The following is a 23478-nucleotide window of genomic DNA, read 5'->3' as shown; positions in this document are numbered from 1 at the left end:
CTTCATGATGAAAAACAGGAGCATTTCATTCTATTCACTATTCAATTAAGGGGAAATTTGATTAAAAGGGTATTCCCCCAAGAAAGAAAATTCAGATATACCCACAGATCCATTCAGTCTATTTATATACTATACACACTACATGAGATCATAAACTTTCCTTCTGTAATTGTTTAAACGGAGTACTGAGTTTCCCCCTCCTCCTTATACAAGGAAAGGATTTCAGGTATTTAAGAAACTAAAGCTGTGATGTTTGGGCCCTACTTGCTCAAACATGCTAAGACTCATAGAATAAATCTAGTAAATGAGTCTTGACAAAGCAGGGAGAGAATCTCTTAATGGACAAAAAATGATTTTATTTTTTATTTTTTAAGAAAATAAAAAAGAACAGGGCGATTTCCTATGCGCAAGTCACTGCATGCCTACTTAACTTTTTGAAAAATAAAATAAGATTACTGTTGTAATTTAGAGCCAAACAAGGCGAGCTAGCCATTGAGAGATCCAACGAGGTTTCTTAAACAGAACATTTTCTGATCAGGATCGCAATGCTGGTAAAAGGGGAGGGTTTTTTTTTATCCTGTCCTATGTGCTGTTTTTCTCAGCTGAAATCACTTTCTGAAACAGCTCTTTGCCCCATGGGGCAAGACACAAAAGGTAGAAAAAAGAAAACAGCATGTTATTCCTTGAAGGAGAACTACCTGAAAATGGTTTACAGATGGTACCTAACTCTGAGTAGCCTTTCTAAGATGTATAAAACTGAATCAGATAAGTATTGGAGATGCAATGAGGTTGAGGCTATGTGCTTTCATATGTGGTGGACCTGTAAAAGGGTAAAAGAGTATTGCGAAATAATTTATAATGAATTGAAAAAAATGTTTAAAAGCACTTTTCGGGGAAAAACCAGACTCCTTTCTGTTGGGGATAATTCAGATGGAAATTCCTAGGTGTCAAAAAAGGTTATTTATGTAAGCCACTACTGCGGCCCATGTTTTGTTAGCCCAAAAAAGGAAAATGAGCGAGGTTCCAACTAAAGAAGAACAACAACTTAAACCTGGCTTCCTCAAACTCGACCCTCCAGATGTTTTGAGAGTACAATTCCAATCATCCCTGACCACAGGGATCATGGGAGTTGTAGGCCAAAACATCTGGAGGGCCGAGTTTGAGGAAGCCTGACTCAAACTGATGAAATATGCGCAACTTGCGGACCTAACATATAGAATAAGAGAACAAGAAGAACATACATTTAAAGAAGACTGGAAAACGTTTATTGAATATATGGGGGCAAATTGTGTAAACCTGAAAATGTTGGCGCCATTAAGATAAATTCAACAGTTTAGGTAAGTTTTGATGGGTGTAATACTGAAATACTGAATGGTTTGGTTTATATAAAACATGCAGGGATTTATGTTATGGAAAATGAACCATGGAAGGAGAAGAAGGGAAGTCATTGATAGTTTAAGGCTGGTGAAATGAGTATTCTAAATTGTAAAACAGAAAATTTAATAAAAATTAAATATTAAAAAGAGAGAATTGAAAACAAATTGTGGAATGAAGCGACTGCCTAGCTCACATACAAGCAGTCGTCTGCCACTTTTCATGCAGCCCCCCATAGGCAACCAACACTGGAAACAGCTGAGTATACCAATCACTGCACAAGGGCAGTGATATGGGTGGAATATCACAGCAGTTTGAATCTCCACTTTCCATGAAACTTTACTAAATGATCTTGGACCAAACAGATCCTTTCAGCAGTTTTCGCAAGCATAAAAATGGGGGCAAACGTGCATCAGAGAAGTAAACAAAATGGGTGTATTATCTCCCTGATCAATTGCACTGCCGAGTTTTGCGAGCTCTTAGATCTCAAGCCTCCTTACAGCAATTCTGATGCAGTTTTAATGTCCTCGTAAACATTTATTGCAACGGAGAAAGAAAAGTGAGTCAAGTGAATAGTAAATCTCATAATAATCCAATAATAGAGGTTTAGCTCCAAACAAATTTAAGTGGATTCGAGGTACAGGAATGAGCTACATCTTATCCTTTCTGCCTCTCTCTCTTCCCAACCTGCTGGTTGGGAAAATATATTCCATTCAGCACACTCTATTTCTTCTAAATGGCTTTTGCATATTAAAAGCTATACAAAAAAACAGGAATAAGACCGAGAGAAATAGGGGCAAAAGAACCTAAATCCCAGTTTGATTCCCATGGAAGTAAACGATGACAATTAGGCTGTAAACAACTGCAGCAGATAAAGGCCCATAATGGATTCATGACAAAATGAAGAAGGGTATTTGAGGGAAGCCAAAAGCAGATCAAAACTCACTTCTCCAATTACCTGTTGTAGATCACTACCAGGTGTAGAATACAATGCTATATGGAACTTGTTTCTTGTTACATTTCAGTGATGTCAAGGATCTGAAACCTTAAGAAAGTTCAGGAGAAATGCCCATTTAGATGATACTTGCAGGTACTTAGCAAGCCCCCCAAGAAACCAATATATATTAACTATGGCCCTGGCAGAAGACAGAATCATGATAGCTTTAAATTTGGGGAACTTTTTCTGTGGCTTGCTTTTAGAATTGCCTTTCCCCCAACCCACAACCCCCGCAATTCCCAGTCAACACACACACACACACACACACACACACACATTGAATGAGTCTCTCTGCAAGCTTGGCATACGAGGGGTTAAGCGTTAAGGGTTATTCTTTGGTGACTGCAGTCGGTTTTGGTTTGTCTGCCTGACGGGGCTGTCGTATTTCTCATAAAAACAAGTCTCTCAGGAAGGCTTTTTCTTCGAGTAAGCAACTCTCCATCAGACTTGGTTCCTGCCAAAGCCTTGTGTAGAAAAAACAATGTGGGATTTGGGGGCAGGGGCGGGGGGAACTTCTCTGAAAGATGTCCCTGGACAACCAGAACGACTGCAAGTCTGGGAACAGAGTGATCCTGCCTCGGAGACAACCTTATTGCTCCTGCAGGACAGGACAGCAGTCGTTTCAGTCACCCTTTGACTTTGGTTTGGATGCGGCAGGGCTGCTGACTCACAGCACCGCCGAGGGTTCCTGCGTCGAAGCCCTGTCTAACCACGCCGCAAAATGAAGTTTTTGCTGGCCGGCTGCACGGCTCGGCTGTCTCCAATTCACATCACTTGTCCCATTCTGAAACAGGAAGCCCCAAGCTGCTCTCAGCTGTATTTATGCAATCCTTTGGTCGAGCTCCACGCCTACGTTTTTTGCTTCGGGCTGAGCATCGGAAGGAGCTTGAGATGCATTCTTCCTACTCCCTGTCTGAGTGCAGAGAGCCAAGATACACTTTCACGGTGTCCTTGCTGGGCTGCTTGCTCTCGTCAGCTTTCTTTGTTTTGGTCCTCTTCACTCTAATAATAATTTAAAAAAGAGATATTTTTCTTTAATAATGTGTAGCTCACAACAGCTTTGCTCTTTCTACGAATTCAGGAAGGCTAAGGGAGGATCGGCTTTTGTCAATGACAAGCCTGCTTATTGTCTTGGCAAACACCTACGGCTTGCCCAGTATGGGTAGGACCAAGCAGCCGCCGTCTGCATTGGGGGAATTGGATTTATGAAAGAATGAGTTGTGCAGGGCTTCGGGTCCAAATCCACAGGACAGGGCGGAATTTTATCCAGATGTTACAACCCACAATGCACGTTGTCTTCACATCCTTCCCCACTGAAAGACAATGTTTTCAGGAAAATAAAAAAAACAAAGCAAGATAAATACGTATGCGCCCAGAGAGGGATTCTAGACTTTTCGGCTTGCACAAATTGTACACCGTTTTCATTAACACAGCGGATGCCAGATTATAGCAGATGAACATAGCACACCATTCTCAGTCCTGTGATTTAATATTAGAGAGAACCCTCTCTTCCCAGTCCACATTGGAAAACGATTCTGGGGGAATGACTGTGACGAACATCTTCTGGATGCTCATGGCAGCAGAGCATGGGTAGCCAAAACATCTTCCAGAAGTTTTAGACTCCAACTCCCTTCACTGCCAGTATGGCCAAAGAGAGATGTAGCCCACAACATCTAGAGGGCAGGACGCTGGTAATCCTAGATCGAGGAATGTTGTTTTGGAAATACATTTCCCATGTGTCCTTGCAGACTTGATACTGGTTGTTGTATATCTTTGCAGCACTTTCCTAGACTATGGAAGCCCTTCTATGAGCTACTATATCCAGGTAAGATTGGGGCCAAGAACAGGTGAGAGGGATGGTTCTGGGAGTTCTAGGGGCTGGTCCATTTCATTTATGGATTCCAGAGAGGGAGAGCCTGAAAAATTGGGGCACAGAAGGCCACAGACCCATAAAATTTGATGACCAAACCTCCATATTTTCACAACTCGCCACATTACTTGAGGTTTGTGCCAATGCTTACCCATTTTAGATTTTCTGTTATGCTGGTGTGCATCCTTAATTTAAATACCATGCATGTTTCTGTTTTCTCTGCCTTGGTTTTATGTTGATATGCCTTTTAAAGGTAAAGGTAAAGGTAAAGGTAAAGGTAAAGGTAAAGGTAAAGGTAAAGGTAAAGGGACCCCTGACCATTAGGTCCAGTCGTGGCCGACTCTGGGGTTGTGGCGCTCATCTCGCTTTATTGGCCGAGGGAGCCGGCATACAGCTTCCAGGTCATGTGGCCAGCATGATTAAGCTGCTTCTGGCGAACCAGAGCAGTGCACGGAAACACCGTTTACCTTCCCGCCGGAGCGGTACCTATTTATCTACTTGCACTTTGGCGTGTTTTCGAACTGCTAGGTTGGCAGGAGCAGGGACCGAGCAACAGGAGCTCACTCCATTGCGGGGATTCGAACCGCCAACCTTCTGATCGGCAAGTCCTAGGCTCTGTAGTTTAACCCACAGCACCACCCGTGTCCCTTTTGATATGCATTTTAGGTAATCATAAATCACCTTGTTGATTTTTGGACCAGGGTGAAAATCTTTCAAAGAAACATTTAGCAGAGGTATGGAAGTGTTGAGATTCCCACGCTGAATTCATGTGCCCCTATGGGTTGGTTGATTCATTCCAATGGCGGTAGATCCACATATGCTTTCCTTTACATCCAGGGACCTGCTGCCTCCAACTGAACAGATGAGGATGGGCAGCCCATAAACTACTTAGTCAGTCCTCTGGAAACAAACAAACTTGAAGCCAAGAGACTGAGAATCAACTGGATTTCCATCCTACTTCCCCGCTGGCCATATTCTCTTCACTATCAGATGTATCCCTACTGTTGTGTGGAGCAAAACCTTTTGAAAAAGTCCCACCCTGCCTGACACCGGGGTCTTTGGGCCCTGGAGCCCGGCCTGGCCTTGCCACCGCTGAACGACCACTCGGCCAGCGCTCGCTAACTCATCACTCAGATGGTGAATGAGCTCAGACAGAGGGAGGCAGGCATGGGGCAAACCCAGCCTGGCCCTCCTCTCTGCAGGCGTTGGGGGGGGGGGTTCACCCCCCAAGGGCCATGCCAGCTGGCCAGGCAGTGCAGCGTGGCCCCACCTGGCTTTGGTGGCTCCATTTGCCCTCTGTGCTCCATGCATGCCCCAGGCACCAGCAAACGCCGTTACACCACTGCCTCAAAGTGACCTACATGTGGCTTCCTGCAGCCCACCCATGTCCTCGCTTCTCCAGACTGATGCGCCCATGGTTATAGTCGTTCCCCGGCTATCTGGGGAAACATGTAGTTAAGGAGCTGGGTGATCTTTCAGGAGGCAAAATGAGGAAGATGAAAAGCCCAGACAACATGCTATCAAATGCCTTTCCCTAGCACATGCCACTGGCACAGATGACCTTTAAACAGGCTAGGCTGTTAACCGCAGGCAGAACGAAGAGGGCAGTGTCTTGGATTTTGTCAGGAAATCTCAGCTTTAAGGCTAAGTTAAAGTGGGGGGTAAGTCTTCTGTGCAAAGGCCACAGCATAATGAAGGCTGAAGTTCAACTAACACTAATACTTGCGGTTGGCGTAAAGAGCACGGAGGAGAAAAGGAATGTTCCTTGGCCAAGTGATTACTTAAGCATAGAGGACCCTCAGCTGCTTTCCAAACGAACAGAGAAAGGACCCAAATTTTATTCTATACCTTGGGAACTGATTCAATTCCCAAGCAGTGCAAGCTCTGGGAATGCTAGGGAAGGATCAAAGGAACATTGACCAGCCAACTGGTAACTTATGAAGGGGAACAAGCACCTTTGCCCTGCCTGCCCAATTCATTTGGACACGGGGTTTCATTTTGGCCTGTTGCAAAATGAATTTCTACTTTGAATTCTGAATAAATGCATCATATGTATTGCTACATGTTAGACAGATGGCTCTCACAGATGGGTTAGGAAGCATATCCATTTCCAGAAAAAAATTAAAAACAGCAAGGGGGTAGAATACCTCTCATTGCACCCCAAAACACGACGTGGGCCAAGGACTGCTCCCATATACCTGGCAGCAGAAAGAAGCACACAAATGCTATAGGTCAATTCTGTGTCCAGGGCAGCTGTCTACCAGCTCCATCTGGTATGCAGGCTGAGACCCTACCTGCTCACAGACTGTCTCGCCAGAGGGGTGCATGCAGGGCCGTCTTACCCATAGGTGTAAGGGGTGGGGTGCACGGCACCTGGGCACTGGGCTCTCCGGGGCGCCAGGCCGAGAGTCCGGGGCCCGAGCGTTGAGTTTGGGGAAGAGCCCGGCCGTTGGTCGGAGCGCCACGGTGGGCTCTTTTGCTGCGGGCGGCTCTGCGCCACAAGTTCGGGGGTGACCGAGCCAGCGAGATGCTGAGGTGGCCGGCTGGATACACCCTCCTGCACACCTGGGACCAGGCAACCTGGGGGGGGCATGCTGGGCGGATCTTTGCACCCTGGCACCGCATATGCTTAAGACAGCCCTGGGTGCATGCTCTAGTTATCTCCTGCTTGGACTGCAATGCGCTCTACCTGGGGCTACCTTTGAAGGTGACCCGGAAACTACAACTAATCCAGAATGCGGCAGCTAGACTGGTGACTGGACCGCCACCCTGAACACCTAAGACCCAACTTTCCCCGTGATCAATTAACTGCGAGAGAAAGCTGGAAGGGTAGGAATGAAAAACAGTCCCTTCCCACCCACCCTGTGTGGGTTCCAGTTGTTCGTCTTTGCTGTTTATTTCTAGGAAGTTGCTTTTATTAAAAACCATGCATATGCATGAGTGACGTGGGGACGTTGGGGACTGTGCTGCAGCCTTGGCACTATCAGGTTTCCTATTCCCATCTTAAACATGTATGTGGTGTGTGAGTGAGAGCAGGGGAGAGCACTCACATCTTTTTCAGGGCGTCTTGCTTTTCCTGCTGAGTCAGGGAAGCTGCCGCAGATTCTCCGAAATATTCAGATGTCCCAGGAGGAAGGGCCTCTTCCTAATCCAAAAGGTAATGCAAAGCTTTCAAACGGTGACCCATCAGCACCACATTTTTCAAAACATTACAATATACATGTACAGTGGTACCTCGGGTTAAGAACTTAATTCGTTCTGGAGGTCTGTTCTTAACCTAAAACTGTTCTTAACCTGAAGCACCACTTTAGCTAATGGGGCCTCCCGTTGCCGCCACGCCACCGCTGCACGATTTCTGCAGAAATAGTACCTCGGGTTAAGAACTTTGCTTCAGGATGAGAACAGAAATCGCGTGGCGGCAGCGGGAGGCCCCATTAGCTAAAGTGATGCTTCAGGTTAAGAACAGTTTCAGGTTAAGAACGGACCTCCGGAACAAATTAAGTCCTTAACCCAAGGTATCATTGTACAGAAGAAGAGAGGAAGGATAGGAGATAGCACCCAGCACTTGGAGAGGAAGAGAGAAGGTAATTTGGACAGGAGTAGCAATGTTCACCAGATTTCTTATTCTTCTGGTAAGTTTCGCCATTTCTGCGTATTCCAGTTTTTGTATCCATCCTTCCTTTCCTGGGACTTTCGCTTCTTTCCATTTTGGGGGCAAGTAACATTCTTGCTGCTGTAGTCGCATACATGAATAAGTTTCTATACAGTTTAGGTAGTTCTGTCCCTATAATTTTCCTGTGAATTTCTCAAAGCCTTCCAAGCTGGTGGCCACATCTTGTGGCAGTGAATTTCATATGTTAATTCTGTCCTGTGGGAGGAGGTCCTTCCCTTTGTCTCTCTTGAATATTCTGCCAATCAGTTTTAGCAGGTGTCCCCAAACTCTAGTACTATGGATGGTGATTTCAGACCTGTCAAGTTTCCCTATTTTCCAGGTACTGTCCTGGATTTACACAAGCCATCCCAGAATGTCCTGCATTTCCTTAGGACATCCATATTTTCATTGGATAAATGTTGCAGCCAAGGAGATAACTATACAACCTTTAGAAGACATCTGAAGACAGCCCTGTATAGGGAAGTTTTTAATGTTTTATTATTTTTTTATATATGTTGGAAGCTACCCAGAGTGGCTGGGGCAGGGTATAAATTTAATAATAATAATAATAATAATAATAATAATAATAATAATAATGGAATAGGATGTCCATATTTTCACTGAGGAAATTATTTTTCTTCTGTGAAGAATGTGCCCGAGTTCCATTGATTATTTGTTCATCCTTTTCTGCATCCCCTTTTCGCTCTCGCAGTAACACTATTATTATTATTATTATTATTATTAATTTTTAGATTAAATTTTCTGTTTTACAATTTAAAATACTCATACAGTGTCTAACCTCTGCAGTCATTCTTTCTGCCTGCTATATTTTTCTTTATTTTACTGACTTAAAAAAAAAGGGGGATTCCCAGACAGGATGAGAACAGATTTAATCTTCCCTTTTTCATTCAGAAGCCTTGGCATTCCCACAGGAAATAAACAACAGAATTCTCAAAAGAGGCTCCTCATCCGTCCTCGCCTGCCAGTCCCCTTCCCACATCTCATCAACTAATTATTAAAGCAGGTATCACCATTAATACTTAAGATATATGAAGTGTCCACTTTTTGTTCCACATATATATATATATATATATATCTGGTGCTATTCCAGCCTCAGGCAACTTAACATTCCTCCTAAAAGCAAGAGCCTCTCTGGTTCCCACAGAGTCGTTCAAAGAATGACTCATATTCCTTATGTTAATTGTTCAGTTCTCAAAATATAGCATTTACAGGGTGTGGCTCTGAGGGGAAAATCTACTATACTTACTGGGCATGTTGAGAAGTGTTTCACATATACATCATTTTTCCCTTGTTATTTTTCAAAGCTTTAACCCTTTTCGGCCCCCTCTACGGACAAATGCTATAAAGCAAACCAAAAGTCAAAGAGTTCAATCTTTTCCACTCAGCAACACTTTCCCTGCAGCTAAACTGCAAAACGGGTTTAGGCCACAAGTTAAAAGGCATGCATGAATCTGGCCTTGCAAGACTCTTCTTCATGTCATCAAGGCACAATGTTATGTGACATGGGAGAAGTGTGGCACGTTTTGCTTCAGTGATGCTCTGAGGACCGAGGCCTCCAATCTTTGACCGGCTAGGCAAGAAGGCAAATGGATGCCACACCTTTTTGCCTCAGCTAGATGGTCCAATTTCAAGTATTCAGAAGGGTTGCAGTGAGGAGCGTGACTTTTACAGGAGCAGTGTGTGAGGGATACATAAATAAAATTTTCATTCCGTTCATATATAGGTGTAATGGGATAAGGGGGCTGCTCGTGCGTAAGCGTTTAAGCCCTCAAAGCTTCGCAATCAGTTTCTAAACTCTCCCAGTCCGCGGAGCCATGGGTGCATGGCTACCTCAATCGCTGGCAGAATCCGTCAGTGGGCGCTTCTGGAATTTACGCCAACATAAGAGTTCCTTGACGGAAACTCTCCTTCTGGATTCTCTACGTGACAGTTTCCTGCGCGGAGTAGGCATCCCCAGCGGAGGTCCTGAGCCCTCCCCGCTGTTCTCACTGGAAGCATCTTGGAGCCGTTCCTCCGACTGAGTTTCTGCAGGAACTCTCCCTCTCCCCCTGCTGGTTCCTTCCTCAGCATCCGAGGGTCTCCTAGCCTCCTTGAGCCCTTCCACCACCTGACTCTCTGATGGCAGTTCCCTGACAATAGGTTTTAATAATGAAGAGAACAATCATGGTTCTGTGTGCATGTACAAACGTATATATTTATTAAAGTCACTTTGTTGTTGTTTAGTCGTTTAGTTGTGTCCGGCTCTTCATGACCCCATGGACCAGAGCACGCTAGGCACTCCTGTCTTCCACTGCCTCCTGCAGTTTGGTCAAACTCATGTTAGTAGCTTCGAGAACACTGTCCAACCATCTTGTCCTCTGTCATCCCCTTTTCCTTGTGCCCTCAATATTTCCCAGCATCAGGGTCTTTTCCAGGGAGTCTTCTCTTCTCATGAGGTGGCCAAAGTAGTGGAGCCTCAGCTTCAGGATCTGTCCTTCCAGTGAGCACTCAGGGCTGATTTCCTTCAAAATGGATAGGTTTGATCTTCTTGCAGACCATGGGACTCTCAAGAGTCTCCTCCAGCACCATAATTCAAAAGCATAATTCAAAATGAAAGTCACTATCAAAGCTGAATATGATGGATGGATAGACAGAGTTTTGCAAGTCTCTGTATCCCATGTAGTTAATATGGGAAATCATGGGAATTCTTCAGAGAATAATGGAATAGACATGGCTCTGTTAACTCTTCAATAACAAGTGACAAAGCAAGCTGCTGTTGTCTGCTACACAGACTCCTGGCATCTGTCACAGTTCGAACCACAGAGACATCAAATATTTGCCAGCAATTTCTTCAGATGGCTTGGAATCCAGCTCATTGGCCTTGTTTGTTTGTGGTTCAGTTCAGTGGCTCAAAAATGTGTAGCAGGAGATTACTACAGGAAAGACCGCCCTTGGCTTCGTGCAATCTAGTGTCCCTTTTCTTCTGGAGAGGTGGAAGAGATAATAAAGAATACATGTATAAACTGGGGGGAAATGAGTAAAACGGGTAAACTGGCAAAAATGTATAAATCTAAATCAAATAAGTGTTGGAAATGTAAAGAGAAAGAAGGTTCTTTATCATATGTGGTGGTCTTGTAGTAAGGTTAAGGCTTATCGGGAAATGATATATAATGAAATGAAAAGGATGTTTCAAATAACCTTTGTAAAAAAAAAAAAAACAAAACAAAACCCAGAAGCTTTTCTTTGGGGAATTATAAGGACAGATCTACCATCTGCACACACAGCCTGCTGTGATCTGTTTTATTCTGACCCTCTCCTGGCCATTGTGACCTCATGTCACAATGCTGCTTCCCTGAAGGAGAGAGAGAGACTGGCCATTGTGACCTCATGTTGATAGTGGCCAATGAAGGAGAGAGACTGGTCATTGTGTTCTCATTCTGATGTTGTCCTTTTGAAGGAGAGAGATTGGCCATTGTGACCTCATGTTGATAGTGGCCAAATGAAGGAGAGAGACTTGTCCACCTGAAGGAAAGAGACTGGCCTTTATGATCTCATTCTGGTGCTGATAATCATATGAATGATGGATAATAACACAGGGCATTATAGGAACATTATTTGGGAATTATAGGGACAGAACTACCCAAACTGTATAGAAATTTATTCATGTATGCCACTACAGCGGCAAGAATGTTACTTGCCCCAAAATGGAAAGAAGCAGAAGATACAAAAACTTATGAAATATGCAGAAATGCTGAAACTTAATGGAAGAATGAGAAATCAAGATAACAAACTTTTTTTAAAAAGTATGGAAATGGTTTGTTGACTATTTACAGATAGTCAAGAACAGACCTCCAGAACGAATTAAGTTCTTAACCCGAGGTACCACTGTACATGTATATTGTAATGTTTTGAAAAATGTGGTGCTGATGGGTCATTTTGGGGCAAGTAACATTCTTGCCGCTGTAGTGGCATACATGAATAAATTTCTATACAGTTTGGGTAGTTCTGTCCCTATAATTCCCAAATAATGTTCCTATAATGCCCTGTGTTATTATTCATCATTCATATTATTATCACCACCAGAATGAGATCATAAAGGCCAGATACAAAAACTTATGGAATATGCAGAAATGGCGAAACTTGCCAGAAAAATAAGAAAGATCACAAACTTTTAAATAAAAGAACGGTTTATTGAATATTTACAAATAAACTGTAAACAGGTAAGAAAGTTGGCAGGGTTATTGTAAAAACTTGCTGTTTTATAACAGCATATATTTAAAGTAGATGAATAAATGAGTAAATTGAGTTATTTGGAATATGCAGAAAATAATAATAATAAAAATTTAAGGAACCGCAGAAAGAGGGGGAAGGAAGTCAAGTTTTGAAATGTTAAGGTGACTGTAAAATTATTAAAATGTATACAACTGAAAAACATAAATAAAATAATATGTCTTGGGGGGAATCATAGAAATGAGATTGATCAACCATTGTAATCTACGGTAACTAAATGGCTCCCTCCTAGTTTCCTGCTAATGCATCTTGAAGTAGAGGATTGTATCTGTCAAAAGCTTGTGCCATAGTCAAGGTGCCTTCAAGATGCCGTGACTCATTTTGTTGTTCTTTGCCCCTGTTGCTGACTCCTGCTTCCCCAAGACTGCACCATTTTCAGTTCTAGCACAAATACTCCACCTTCCAAGAAGGAATTCACAAGGAAACTGAAAACGACTGTTCTCAAGACCTGGGAAAGGCCCTTGTCAATTCCAGTGCCTTGTACTCACCTGAGGGCTAGCCAGGTTGGTGCCCTTTTTATAACACTTGAGGGAAAAGAAAGGGGCTGCTCCCTGACTACTGTGCAAATCACCTTTCTAAGAATGTCTCAGTTTCTGGTGCCCCACTTTGGAACTAAGCTCTTTACTTCTGGGACTTCCGGGTTGGCGCCATCGCCGAATGGCGGACTCCCTCCGAGCTCCGGAGGGAGTCTGCTCGGCAGGGGTTGGGTCCCGTCGCGCCGGCGACGCGGGGACCCTCAAAAACCATGGGCGCAGATGCCCATGGACCTGGTGACTCGGCGGGCACCGTTTGCGCCCCCGACCCGCGAAGGAGCCTTTTTAAAGGCTACGGAGCGGGGGACGGGGGTGGTGTGGTGCTATGAGTCCACTGCTTCCCCTGCTGAGCGAAGCCGCATGCCATTCGACGGAGAGCGCCGACTTCTTCTATTGAAAATCTGGACTAAAAATAACAACCCGTGAGTAATTTAATCGGACCTAAAAGGGAAAATTTGTTTTTTGAATTTGGATCGAGCGGGGGAGGTGCAAAAAGGAAGTCCGTCTCCCCCCTGTTGTAGACGATTTAAAGCAAGGATCTGACAACTAAGGTCGAGAGAAGAGCTCATTTTTTGACAAAAGTTATTAATTTCACGATGGGAAATTACAAGTAATTGTGCTGGAGGAGAAGAGTGATTTGCGAGAACTAAAATGCAACCCCCCCGGAAACCGGGAGTGATCCGTCATGAGAGAGCCTGGCGAAGAGATAAAGAAATTTTGACAGCTGTCAAAGTAGCTGTCAAAGTGGGAGAATAAAAGAGAACTTTGTTTTGATGACTTTGCTGGTTAGATTCGTTACAATTTGGATATAAACTGTTGAAAACAAGGGTATAAGTTAACTTGACTTTTGGGTGTGACTTGGAAGGAAACTAAGTTACCATAATCCCTCTAGAGGAGGCCTTGGGACATTGCAAGAATGGTGGCAAGTGGAAAAATACTCATGGAATTGAACAGGACTTTTTATCTCCTGGGAAAGCTGCAAAAACGAAGCATTATTTTGTCTACAGAGGTCTCTGCATTAAAGGAGACAATGGATATATCTATTGAAGAATGGAAGGGACTTGACGTAAGTTTTTGTTCCTGAATAAATAAAGCCTCTGTAGAGGAACTAGAAGTTTTTGAATTAGAAGGTTTTTGCAGCGGAACAGGAAAAGAAACCTGAGGAACAAGAATTGGACTAAGCTGGAAGTTGGAGCTTTTGGGACATCCAGACTTTAAAAGAATTAAGAAACAGAATTCGAGTTTTACTCTTAAATATAGAGGTCTGGATGGAAGAAAAATGGACTTTTTTGAGAGTTTCTCTAAGATTGGATGTTTGAAACTAAACACTACCAAAAAGATGGCAAAGTGGAATCGAGAGAGATTTGGACATGGACGTGGGGTCTCTAGGCTGGCAGCAGATAGATTGATGGACATTGGGGATCGAAACCGGGAAAGGGGGGAGGGAGATTTGGAATCCAAAGGCTGTAAAATTATATTTTGAAGTTTCTTTTTATTTTGTTTTGTTTTGCTGTGTGTGACAAAAAGGGGAATTCGTGGAAGGGAATCGGGGTCAACCTTAGGGAAGAACAAAAAATATAAGAGAAAATGGTTATATAAGATGAATGAAATTGAATAATGGGCTAAATAATAAGTTTCATAATAATAATAAATTTCAAAATTTGGGGTAAGAGCTTGCTGAACTAATCTAATGAAAATGGAATACAAGAGGGGGAGGGATGGGGAAGTCCTGGAAAGATGTTAATGAAAGTAAGGTCTTAAATGTAAATGTTTCTTTTTTCTTTTTTTTCCTTTTTTTTCTTTCATGTTTTGGATTTTTTGGAAATTTTAATAAATATCATTTTATTAAGCTCTTCACTTCTGGGTACTGGAATGTGTTGTTGTTTAGTTGAGTCCGACTCTTCGTGACCCCATGGACCAGAGCACGCCAGGCACTCCTGTCTTCCACTGCCTCCCGCAGTTTGGTCAGACTCATGTTTGTAGCTTCGAGAACACTGTCCAACCTCTGTCGTCCCCTTCTTCTTGTGCCCTCCATCTTTCCCAGCATCAGGGTCTTTTCCAGGGAGTCTTCTCTTCTCATGAGGTGGCCAAAGTCTTGGAGCCTCAGCTTCAGGATCTGCCCTTCCAGTGAGCACTCAGGGCTGATTTCCTTCAGAATGGATAGGTTTGATCTTCTTGCAGACCATGGGACTCTCAAGAGTCTCCTCCAGCACCATAATTCAAAAGCATCAATTCTTCGGCGATCAGCCTTCTTGATGGTCCAGCTCTCACTTCCATACATCATTACTGGGAAAAGAATAGCTATAACAATACGGACCTTTGTCAGCAAGGTGATGTCTCTGCTTTTTAAGATGCTGTCTAGGTTTGTCACTGACTAGAATGTACATTAGCCATATTTTAAAGGAAAGGGAGAGGAGGATATGAGGTGAATAATACAATCACATGGTTCTCTTAAACTCCCCCATGTGCATTATTTTTTAAAAATGTGCAGGGGTACTAAAAAACAGAAGAAAGTTTTCACAGTTTGCCAAAACCAAGCTGCTTCAACAGCTAGGTACTCGTTTACCTGATTGGATTTTTACTGTGGAATACAGAGCATTTCTTGCGCTGCCACATGGAAACAGCTACAGCTTGAAGACATATGCTTAATACTGTTACTCCAAGGTTAAGATGTTAACTGAGGCATGAATTGCTTCCGATTGTACATTATGTCATGTGTCTATTGAAGGTGGATTCAGAGGGAATATTTGCAGAGAATGGATCTATTGTTCAGCAATAACACAAAGGCGGGGGAAAGGTCAGTGGTTTTATAGTCAAGACAACATTCGCTTAATAACATGCAAAGGAAACTGAAGCCAAGATGGTCTTTGGAGTTTTACTTCTTTCTGGTTGTTAAATGCTTTAACAATGCTCTTTTATCTGCTGAACCCTCTCTATTTCCCTACTTTAAAGCAAGCATAAGAAGGCTACGGTTATGGAGGAGGGAAGACAAAACTATTGCATTTCTGACTCGGGAATCTTGAAAGCTTATTTTATCATTTGGCTGAAAGAAACACAGGAGGAAGCTAATCAATAAAATATTTTAAGAAGAAAGAAAGTGGAAATGTTAATAAAACTACAGGAGAAAATGAACATGAATTTCCAAATACAGTGGTACCTTGGAAGCTGAACAGAAGCTGTTCTGGAAACCGTTCGACTTCCAAAACATCCGGAAACCAAGGGGCGGCTTCTGATTGGCTGCAGGAAACTCCTGCCAGCCAATCAGAAGTCGCAGAAGCTGTGCTGGATGTTTGGGTTCCAAAAGAATGTTTGCAAACCAAAACACTCACTTCCGGGTTTGCGGCGTTCGGGAGCCAAAACATTTGACTCGCAAGTCATTTGTTAACCAAGGTATGACTGTATCAAAGTTTTGTTGGATATCAAAATAAAGGAACACCCATGTAAGTACTAACTTATGACAGATGAACTGCACACAGCAGCAGGGCATTAGCAGGGAAGAGCTGACAGAGGGAGAGAAATGTGTTAATATATTAAAACAATTTATTCCTCTTCTTTTCAATTCTCCCCCCTCACTTGCAAGTCCTAACCCTTTTGGGAAGGAAGAGGGAGGACTGGTGGGGGACTAAGGCAGGCTTTGTCAACATGGTGCCCGCCAGATGTTTGGGGCTGCAATTCCTATCAGCTCCAGCCAGCCTTGGGAGTTCCACTCCTAAACAGGTGGAGGGCACCAGGTTGTCGAAGGCTGCATTAAGGATCCCTCTCGCTCATTCTCCCTTCCACAGAGCACACTTTCTGCCGACTCACCTTTGCAATATCCCAAATATCCCAAACGGTTGCTGGAAATAAACATCCTTATTTTACAAGGGTAAATTCCAAAACAGCAATAGAAGTGGCTTTTTGCTGATCTAATTATGGCAGCATGGACAATAACTGTTGATGACTTCAAAGGTCAATAGCACTTATCCTTGATCTTGCCATTTATAGTTGGATTAGGGAGGCTCAGCTGACAGTATCAACTTGCCCTCGATGAGAATAGTGGTCAGACATGGGGAGCATCACTAACCAGGACCAATCCCCTCTCTCACACTTTCATCCCAGCCATTACTCATGTGGTCTTCATCCTGGCTTCTTCCTTTCAGAAGAAGATTGCAACCTGGCTTCTTCCTTTTAGAAGAAGATTGCAACAGATGCCAGGTGGAAAATTGTTGTTCAGCCCAGAGATAGAAAGAATATCAAGTCCTGACCAGAGAAGAATGGCAGATCAAGTTGATGGATTGTGCCGAAATGGTGAAAATGACCGGAAGAATCAGAAATCGGGAAGACCAAAAATTTAATAAGGAATGGGGAAATTTTTATAATTTATCTTAAAAACCACTGTAAATAGCTAAAACTGTTAGTAGGATGGGAATAACACTTGTAGTTTAATAGTGAATTTTGGATATAATGGAGATCTACAAGATGTGGATTATTATAAAATATGCAGGAGGAAATGATTAACAATAGGACCCACAAAGGGGAGGAGGGAAGTCCAGTAGATTCTATGGAATTTTGTCTTTATGTTGTATGTTGGATATGTGATTGTAAAACTGTAATTTGAAAAAAAAATTTAAAAAGAAAAAGAAAATTGTTCAAGAGGCGAGCTCAGTTTTTATTGACAGGGAAAGCAAAAACAGCACACTGTATTAATGCATTACTAGAATGCAAAGGTGAATAGTGTTTTTATCAGTACTTTGGTATAAATGCGTATTTAATTGAAGAAAATGAACCTTGCCCCTGCTTCAGTGTCCTTCCCCTTTGTTTATTTTTCCTTTTGGCTTATTCAGCTACCCACTGTTGGAAAGGAAGCAAGTCTGCTAATATGTGTTCTCCCAGGAAAGCTTCAGAAATCATGGCACCGACTTCCAAAAAGTTAGAAGCCAATAGGCATAAGGCAAATTTTCATGATTTTTTTCCTAGTACAACAAGCTCCTCACCAACTTCCCCCACTTCTATCGCATTGTATAAAATCACTCCAAATAAGCTTATGTGCATTTTGCACAGTTGCAAACAGAAGGAAGGGATGTCCTTCTAGACAATTAGCAATTCAGCAAGGTATAAAACATTATTTTCAATAGGCAATAAAGTGTAATCACATATTTAGAAAGCAAAATAGGCATCAAATTTTACAAGACCTAGGGTAAAAGCGGGACAACGAAAAGACTTTAGGAAATAAAAGCCTTACAGCTGACATAAACATACAAGCTCTTAGTTTGAAGTGAGAGTTAACACTCAGAATTCTGATTTCATGAGGATTGCTTTCCACTCTTCACTATCTTGGCATCTTTGAAAAACAACCGAAGGAATTGGTGATATATATATTTTATATATATTGCAATATCTACGGCTTATCTTTGTAAATCGGTCTACGCTAAAAGACACTTCCCTTTCTGGTGTCCCACCCGTAAAAAGTGATATCAGAATGTATCTGTTAGATAATTATTCCAGTTGAAGGTACTGACAACCATTAATCATGGTTATGGAGAGTGAAAATGTATCATTGCTCTCTTAGAAGTTATTTCCTAACCAAAATCTGGGTGTGCCCTCAAAGTAGCTTTGTTTCATCCAGACTTCCCCATCTCCCCAAATATCTCCATTATTTCAACACTGAACAAATACAGATCTCTCAGAAAAGCTGGAAATATTTACTGCTTAGCCCTAAGGGCCTCTCAGCTATATTCTGTGCACAGCTATTTCAAAATATTTGCCATCTTTCATAACTTTATACCACCTCCTTTTATAGGCATGCCCCATTTCCACTTTTTAGCTTTCTCGAGAGCCAGTTTATTCATTCAGCTGGATGGCGGAATAAAGCTTTCCCCAGACCATACCATTTCAGGCCACGAGTGAAGAAGGTGCTGGTTTGAACAACTGGGACGCAAGTGGCGCTGTGGTCTAAACCACTGAGCCTCTTGGGCTTGCTGATCAGAAGGTTGGCTGTTCAAATCCCCGTGAGGGGGTGAGCTCCCGTTGCTTTGTCCCACCTCCTGCCAACCTAGTAGCTCGAAAGTATGCCAGTGCAAGTAGATAAGTAGGTACCATTGTGGTGGGAAGGTAAACAGCGTTTCCATGCGCTCTGGATTCCATCACGGTGTTTCGTTGTGCCAGTAGCGGTTTAGTCATGCTGGCCACATGACCCGGAAAGCTGTCTGTAGACAAACGCCGGCTCCCTCGGCCTGAAAGCAAGATGAGCGCCGCAACCCCCCAGTCGCCTGACTGGACTTAACCATCCAGTGGTCCTTTACCTTCATACCTTGTTTGAACAATTGCTTATGATAAACCTTCCTGAACAATGGCAGGGGGCGGAATGTCTGAAAGTCATCTCAAAACCTTCCCCTATCCAACTACTTTCGAATGTGTAAGGTTTTTGTGTAGACTCTTGAAAAGGGGGAAGAAGAGTCCACCATCCCAAGGGAGACTGTTCCACCTCTGAACAACTTTTACTGTCAGAAATTTCTTCCTTAATGCTTAGTCAGAATGTCTTTTCTTGTCCACTTGAAGCCATTGGTTTGAGCACTTTCCTCCAGAGCTTGTTCCCTCTTCCATGTGACAGCCCTGGAGATATTTGAAGATGGCTCTCACATCTCTTCTCGGTCTCTTTCCTGGGCTAAACATACCCAGCTCCTTCAACTGTTCCTCATAAGGTTTAGTTTCCATACCCCTGATCATCGTGGTCTCCCTCCTCTGCACACGTTCCAGCTTGTCAATATCCTTCCGCCCTGCAACCTGAAGTGGCGCAGTCCAAGAAAAAGCTTTGTCCTTTGATGTATGGTAGCTGAATGGATATACTGGCCCCAAATCTGCCCTGAATAGAGGAGTCAGCTCAGAATACACGCAGGGGCCAGCTCAGGACCACTAAGAACCAACAGCTCTCTATCAAATAAGGGAGGCATACAATTTGGACAAGAAAATTGGTTTTCAGGTGGAAAAATCAAAACTGGAAACAGAATTGTTAGACCCTAAAACTAAGAAGTTATCAAGAATGTATAACTTGCTGTTGAAATGGAATACACAAGATGAAATGGTTAAGTCTGTTATGATTAAATGGGCACAAGACTTTGGACATAACATTATGGGAAAAGTTATGGACCACAGGTATTAAGTTTACGGCTTGTAATGCCTTAAGAGAGAATATAATGAAAATGATTTACAGGTGGTACCTAACCCCAGTCAAGCTGGCAAAAATTTACCATTTGCCCGATAATAAATGTTGGAAATGCAAAGAGATTGAGGGTACACTCTTTCACCTTTGGTGGACGTGCCCTAGGATTAAGGCCTTCTGGGAGATGATCTATAATGAAATGAAAAAGGTATTTAAATATACCTTCCAGAAGAAACCAGAGGCCTTTCTCCTGGGCATGGTCGGCCAACTGGTGCGAAGGGAGGATAGAACCTTTTTTATGTACACTACTACAGCAGCAAGAATACTCATTGCAAAGTATTGGAAGACACAAGAACTACCCACCCGAGAAGAATGGCAGACGAAAGTGATGAACTATATGGAATTGGCTGAGATGACTGGCAGAATCCGGGACCAAGGAGAAGAGTTGGTGGAAGAAAATTGGAAAAATTTTAAAGCATATCTTCAAAAATATTGTAAAATTAAGGAATGTTAGAAAGATGTTGGAAAAAGAAAATTAGGTGGTTTTGGTAGAAATAATATAAAGGATTAAGTAAAAATGAGTTGATGAACTTGATGAAAGAGAGGACGTTAAATTATAATATAATAAATTAAATTACTTAAATGAAAATAAGGTTGGAAGGATTTGCTGAAATAACGATTTGAACTAGAATACAAAATTGGGAGGTGAGGGGAGGTCAAGGAAATAAGTAAAGGAAGAAAGTTATGTAAAGGTTTAATCAGTTCTTTTTATATTTTTAAGTGAATGTATTTTTCATTTTTATTTTATTTTCCTTTCTTTGTTGTTGTTGTATTCTTCTTTTGTATTTTGTATTGTTCTTTTTTCTTTTTGTAACTTTTAAACTCTGAATAAATATCATTAAAAAAAAAAAAGAACCAACAGCTCTCTGTTTCAAGCAGATGCTCAGCATCTGCTAAGCAACAATCAAAAACCAATATGCCTCCATCCTAGGAAAATGTAAAAGCTGCATTAAAGGTGTTGCAGTAAGGAACGGCATCCTTTAAAAAGGCAATGCTTGTTTCTGATAACGTGGATAACATCATAGCAGTCTATCTTGGTATCGCCATTCATCTGTCATGCTTTCAGTCAGTGTTTGATGTTGGCATTCGATGTGAAACACTGGCGTAAAGATGTCCTTAGACTTTCCCTTCTCCCCCGAGCTCAAGCTAGCTTCACCTCGTTTTTTAATAATAATAATAATAATAATAATAATAATAATAATAATATTTATAGCCTGCCCATCTGGCTGGGTTGCCCCAGTCACCCTCGCAAACAATATATTCAAGAACAGGAGGCACCATCTATTTGGCAAGATGACAGTTTAATATGAATCTTGCCACCATCAGCGGCATAATGCATTATCAGTGGGGAAATATTATTATTTAAGCCACGTATTTAAGAATAGAACACCAGACGTATTTCAGATGCACACAAATGTATAATCAAACCTTTCTCCTACACAGGGCATTCTAAAGCAGTCTAAACAATGTATAAGAGACCACCTAAGAAGCTGGGAGCAGCACTATCCAAAAAATCTGGTGGGGCAGGGAGAGGTCTATCCACCATCCTGGTAGTTCACGAGACCTTCCAACTGACCCATACTTTTTAATGAAAGCTGTGCTATGCTCTTTCCGTGTGTGTGTGTGTTTCTCTTAAAAAGCATCTCAAATGACAACAGACAAAAATGACTTCTGAAAGAACCTCAAACAGCTGTCTATACAGTGGTACTTCAGGTTACAAACACCTCAGTTTACAAACACTTCAGGTTACAGACTCCACTAACCTGGAAGTAGTATCTCAGGTTAAGAACTTTACCTCAGGATGAGAACAGAAATCGCGCAGAAGCAGCATGGCGGCAGTGGGAGGCCCCATTAGCTAAAGTGGTACCTCAGGTTAAGAACGGTTTCAGGTTAAAAACAGACCTCCGGAACGAATTAAGTTCATAACCAGAGGTACCACTGTATATTTGTTCATTCACAACCAAGAAAACATCAGTGTCCGGCAGCTTCAAATCACAGTACAAAATTATTTCATCAGCAGATTGTCCAATAATGTTATGTGCAAATATCATTTCATCTGCAGACCATCCAACAATGAAATGTGCAAAAATAAGGCGGATTCTCAACGGCTGTAGAAACACTGAATTAAATGAATGGAAGTTGGAAGTTGAAATAAGGAGGCAACTCCAAAATGGTTGAGCATACATGCATCCCATTTGACAAATTCCTTTCTGCTGCGCTCCCATGAAAGATGTGTTGGAAACAGTGGCGTAGCGTGGGTTATCAGCACCCGGGGCAAGGCAAGTAATTTGCGCCCCCTAACCCGTGGATTTGCGCCCCCTAACCCGTGGATTTGCGCCCCCTAACCCGTGGATTTCCCTAACCCCCAGATGTTGCGCCCGGTGCGGCCGGCCCCCCCTGCACCCCCCACGCTACGCCACTGGTTGGAAAGGTCTAAGTGTGAAATTGCCCTCTGAATCCAAGGCTTCCTATTGATGCTTCCTACAGTGGTCAGAAGTGGTGGAACCTGTATACACTCATTTTGGGTCAGCCAACCTAAAAAATAGTGTTAAATCAACTCCCTCCCTGTTTGATTTGGACATGGCTCACAAAGAATGGTTATTTTTAAAAACACACCCAGAAAAAAAAAAAATTCTGTTCTGAAACGCCTTATGGTGTTGAGCGTTACAACAAAACAAAACTAGTCCCAGAAGCACTTTTAATTTCTCTCGTGCCAGGTTTTGCTGCCTGCCAATAGTGCCAAGAACCAATGCCCATTGCCCAATTCATTAAAAAGAGACTGGTTACCATTAGCATTCTCCAATAGTGTGACAGTTGCCACACACACACACACACACACACACACACACATACACACAATGCTGGAGGAGACTCTTGAGAGTCCAATGGACTGCAAGAAGATCAAACCTCTCCATTCTTTAGGAAATCAGCCGTGAGTTGTCACTGGATGGACAGATCCTGAAGCTGAGGCTCCAATACTCTGGCCACCTCATGAGAAGAGAAGACTCCCTGGGAAAAACCCTGGTGTTGGGAAAGATTGAGGGCACAAGGAGAAGGGGACGACAGAGGACAAGATGGCAGGACAGTGTTCTCGAAGCTACTAACATAAGTTTGACCAAACTGCAGGAGGCAGTGGAAGACAGGAGTGCCTGGCGTGGTCTGGTCCATGGGGTCACGAAGCGTCGGACACGACTAAACAACAACATATACCCAACACATTTTACATATACTTTTGATTTTTTTTCAGAATCACAAAACATACTTCTAATTACTAAATGGATGTTACCTTAACTTCAGCTAAAGTCAGGGATGGATGGATCAATCAATCAATCAATCAATCAATCAAGCAGTCACTGTCAGTTTCACTTGTGATCATCCATTCCCCCTATTCATCTGCGGGCTGTTGTTTTTTTAACGCAAAAATAGCATTTAAATACATATTTTTCACAATGTATGAACGTCTAACCCTGCCCCCTGTAAACTAGGCCTTCTTATCCACATTTTGTTTTAGCGTTATAAAATTTGAAGAAGTGTGAAATCCAATGGACGACTCTATTTCGCTCT

General features: G+C 42.6%; 1 protein-coding gene across 2 annotated transcripts in view; it reads right to left on the bottom strand.

The window, feature by feature from the left end:
* Positions 1-1242: 1242 nt before the first annotated feature.
* SLX4IP (SLX4 interacting protein) overlaps positions 1243-23478 on the bottom strand; it is a 99713-nt gene continuing 77477 nt past the window's right edge. For both annotated transcript variants that reach the window (XM_081857505.1, XM_081857504.1), the window contains 2 exons: positions 7292-7386; positions 1243-3373 (listed from right to left, as the gene is read on the bottom strand). In XM_081857505.1, the coding sequence (XP_081713631.1) occupies positions 3274-3373; positions 7292-7386 (195 nt within the window). In that variant the 3' untranslated portion in view covers positions 1243-3273. The remainder of the gene's footprint in view (positions 3374-7291; positions 7387-23478) is intronic.

The sequence above is a fragment of the Podarcis erhardii genome (genome assembly GCF_964252035.2).
Source record: "Podarcis erhardii genome assembly, chromosome: 3".
NCBI classification, from domain to species: domain Eukaryota; kingdom Metazoa; phylum Chordata; class Lepidosauria; order Squamata; family Lacertidae; genus Podarcis; species Podarcis erhardii.
Note: the sequence above shows the minus strand (reverse complement) of the source record. Positions and strands in the feature narration are given on the sequence as shown.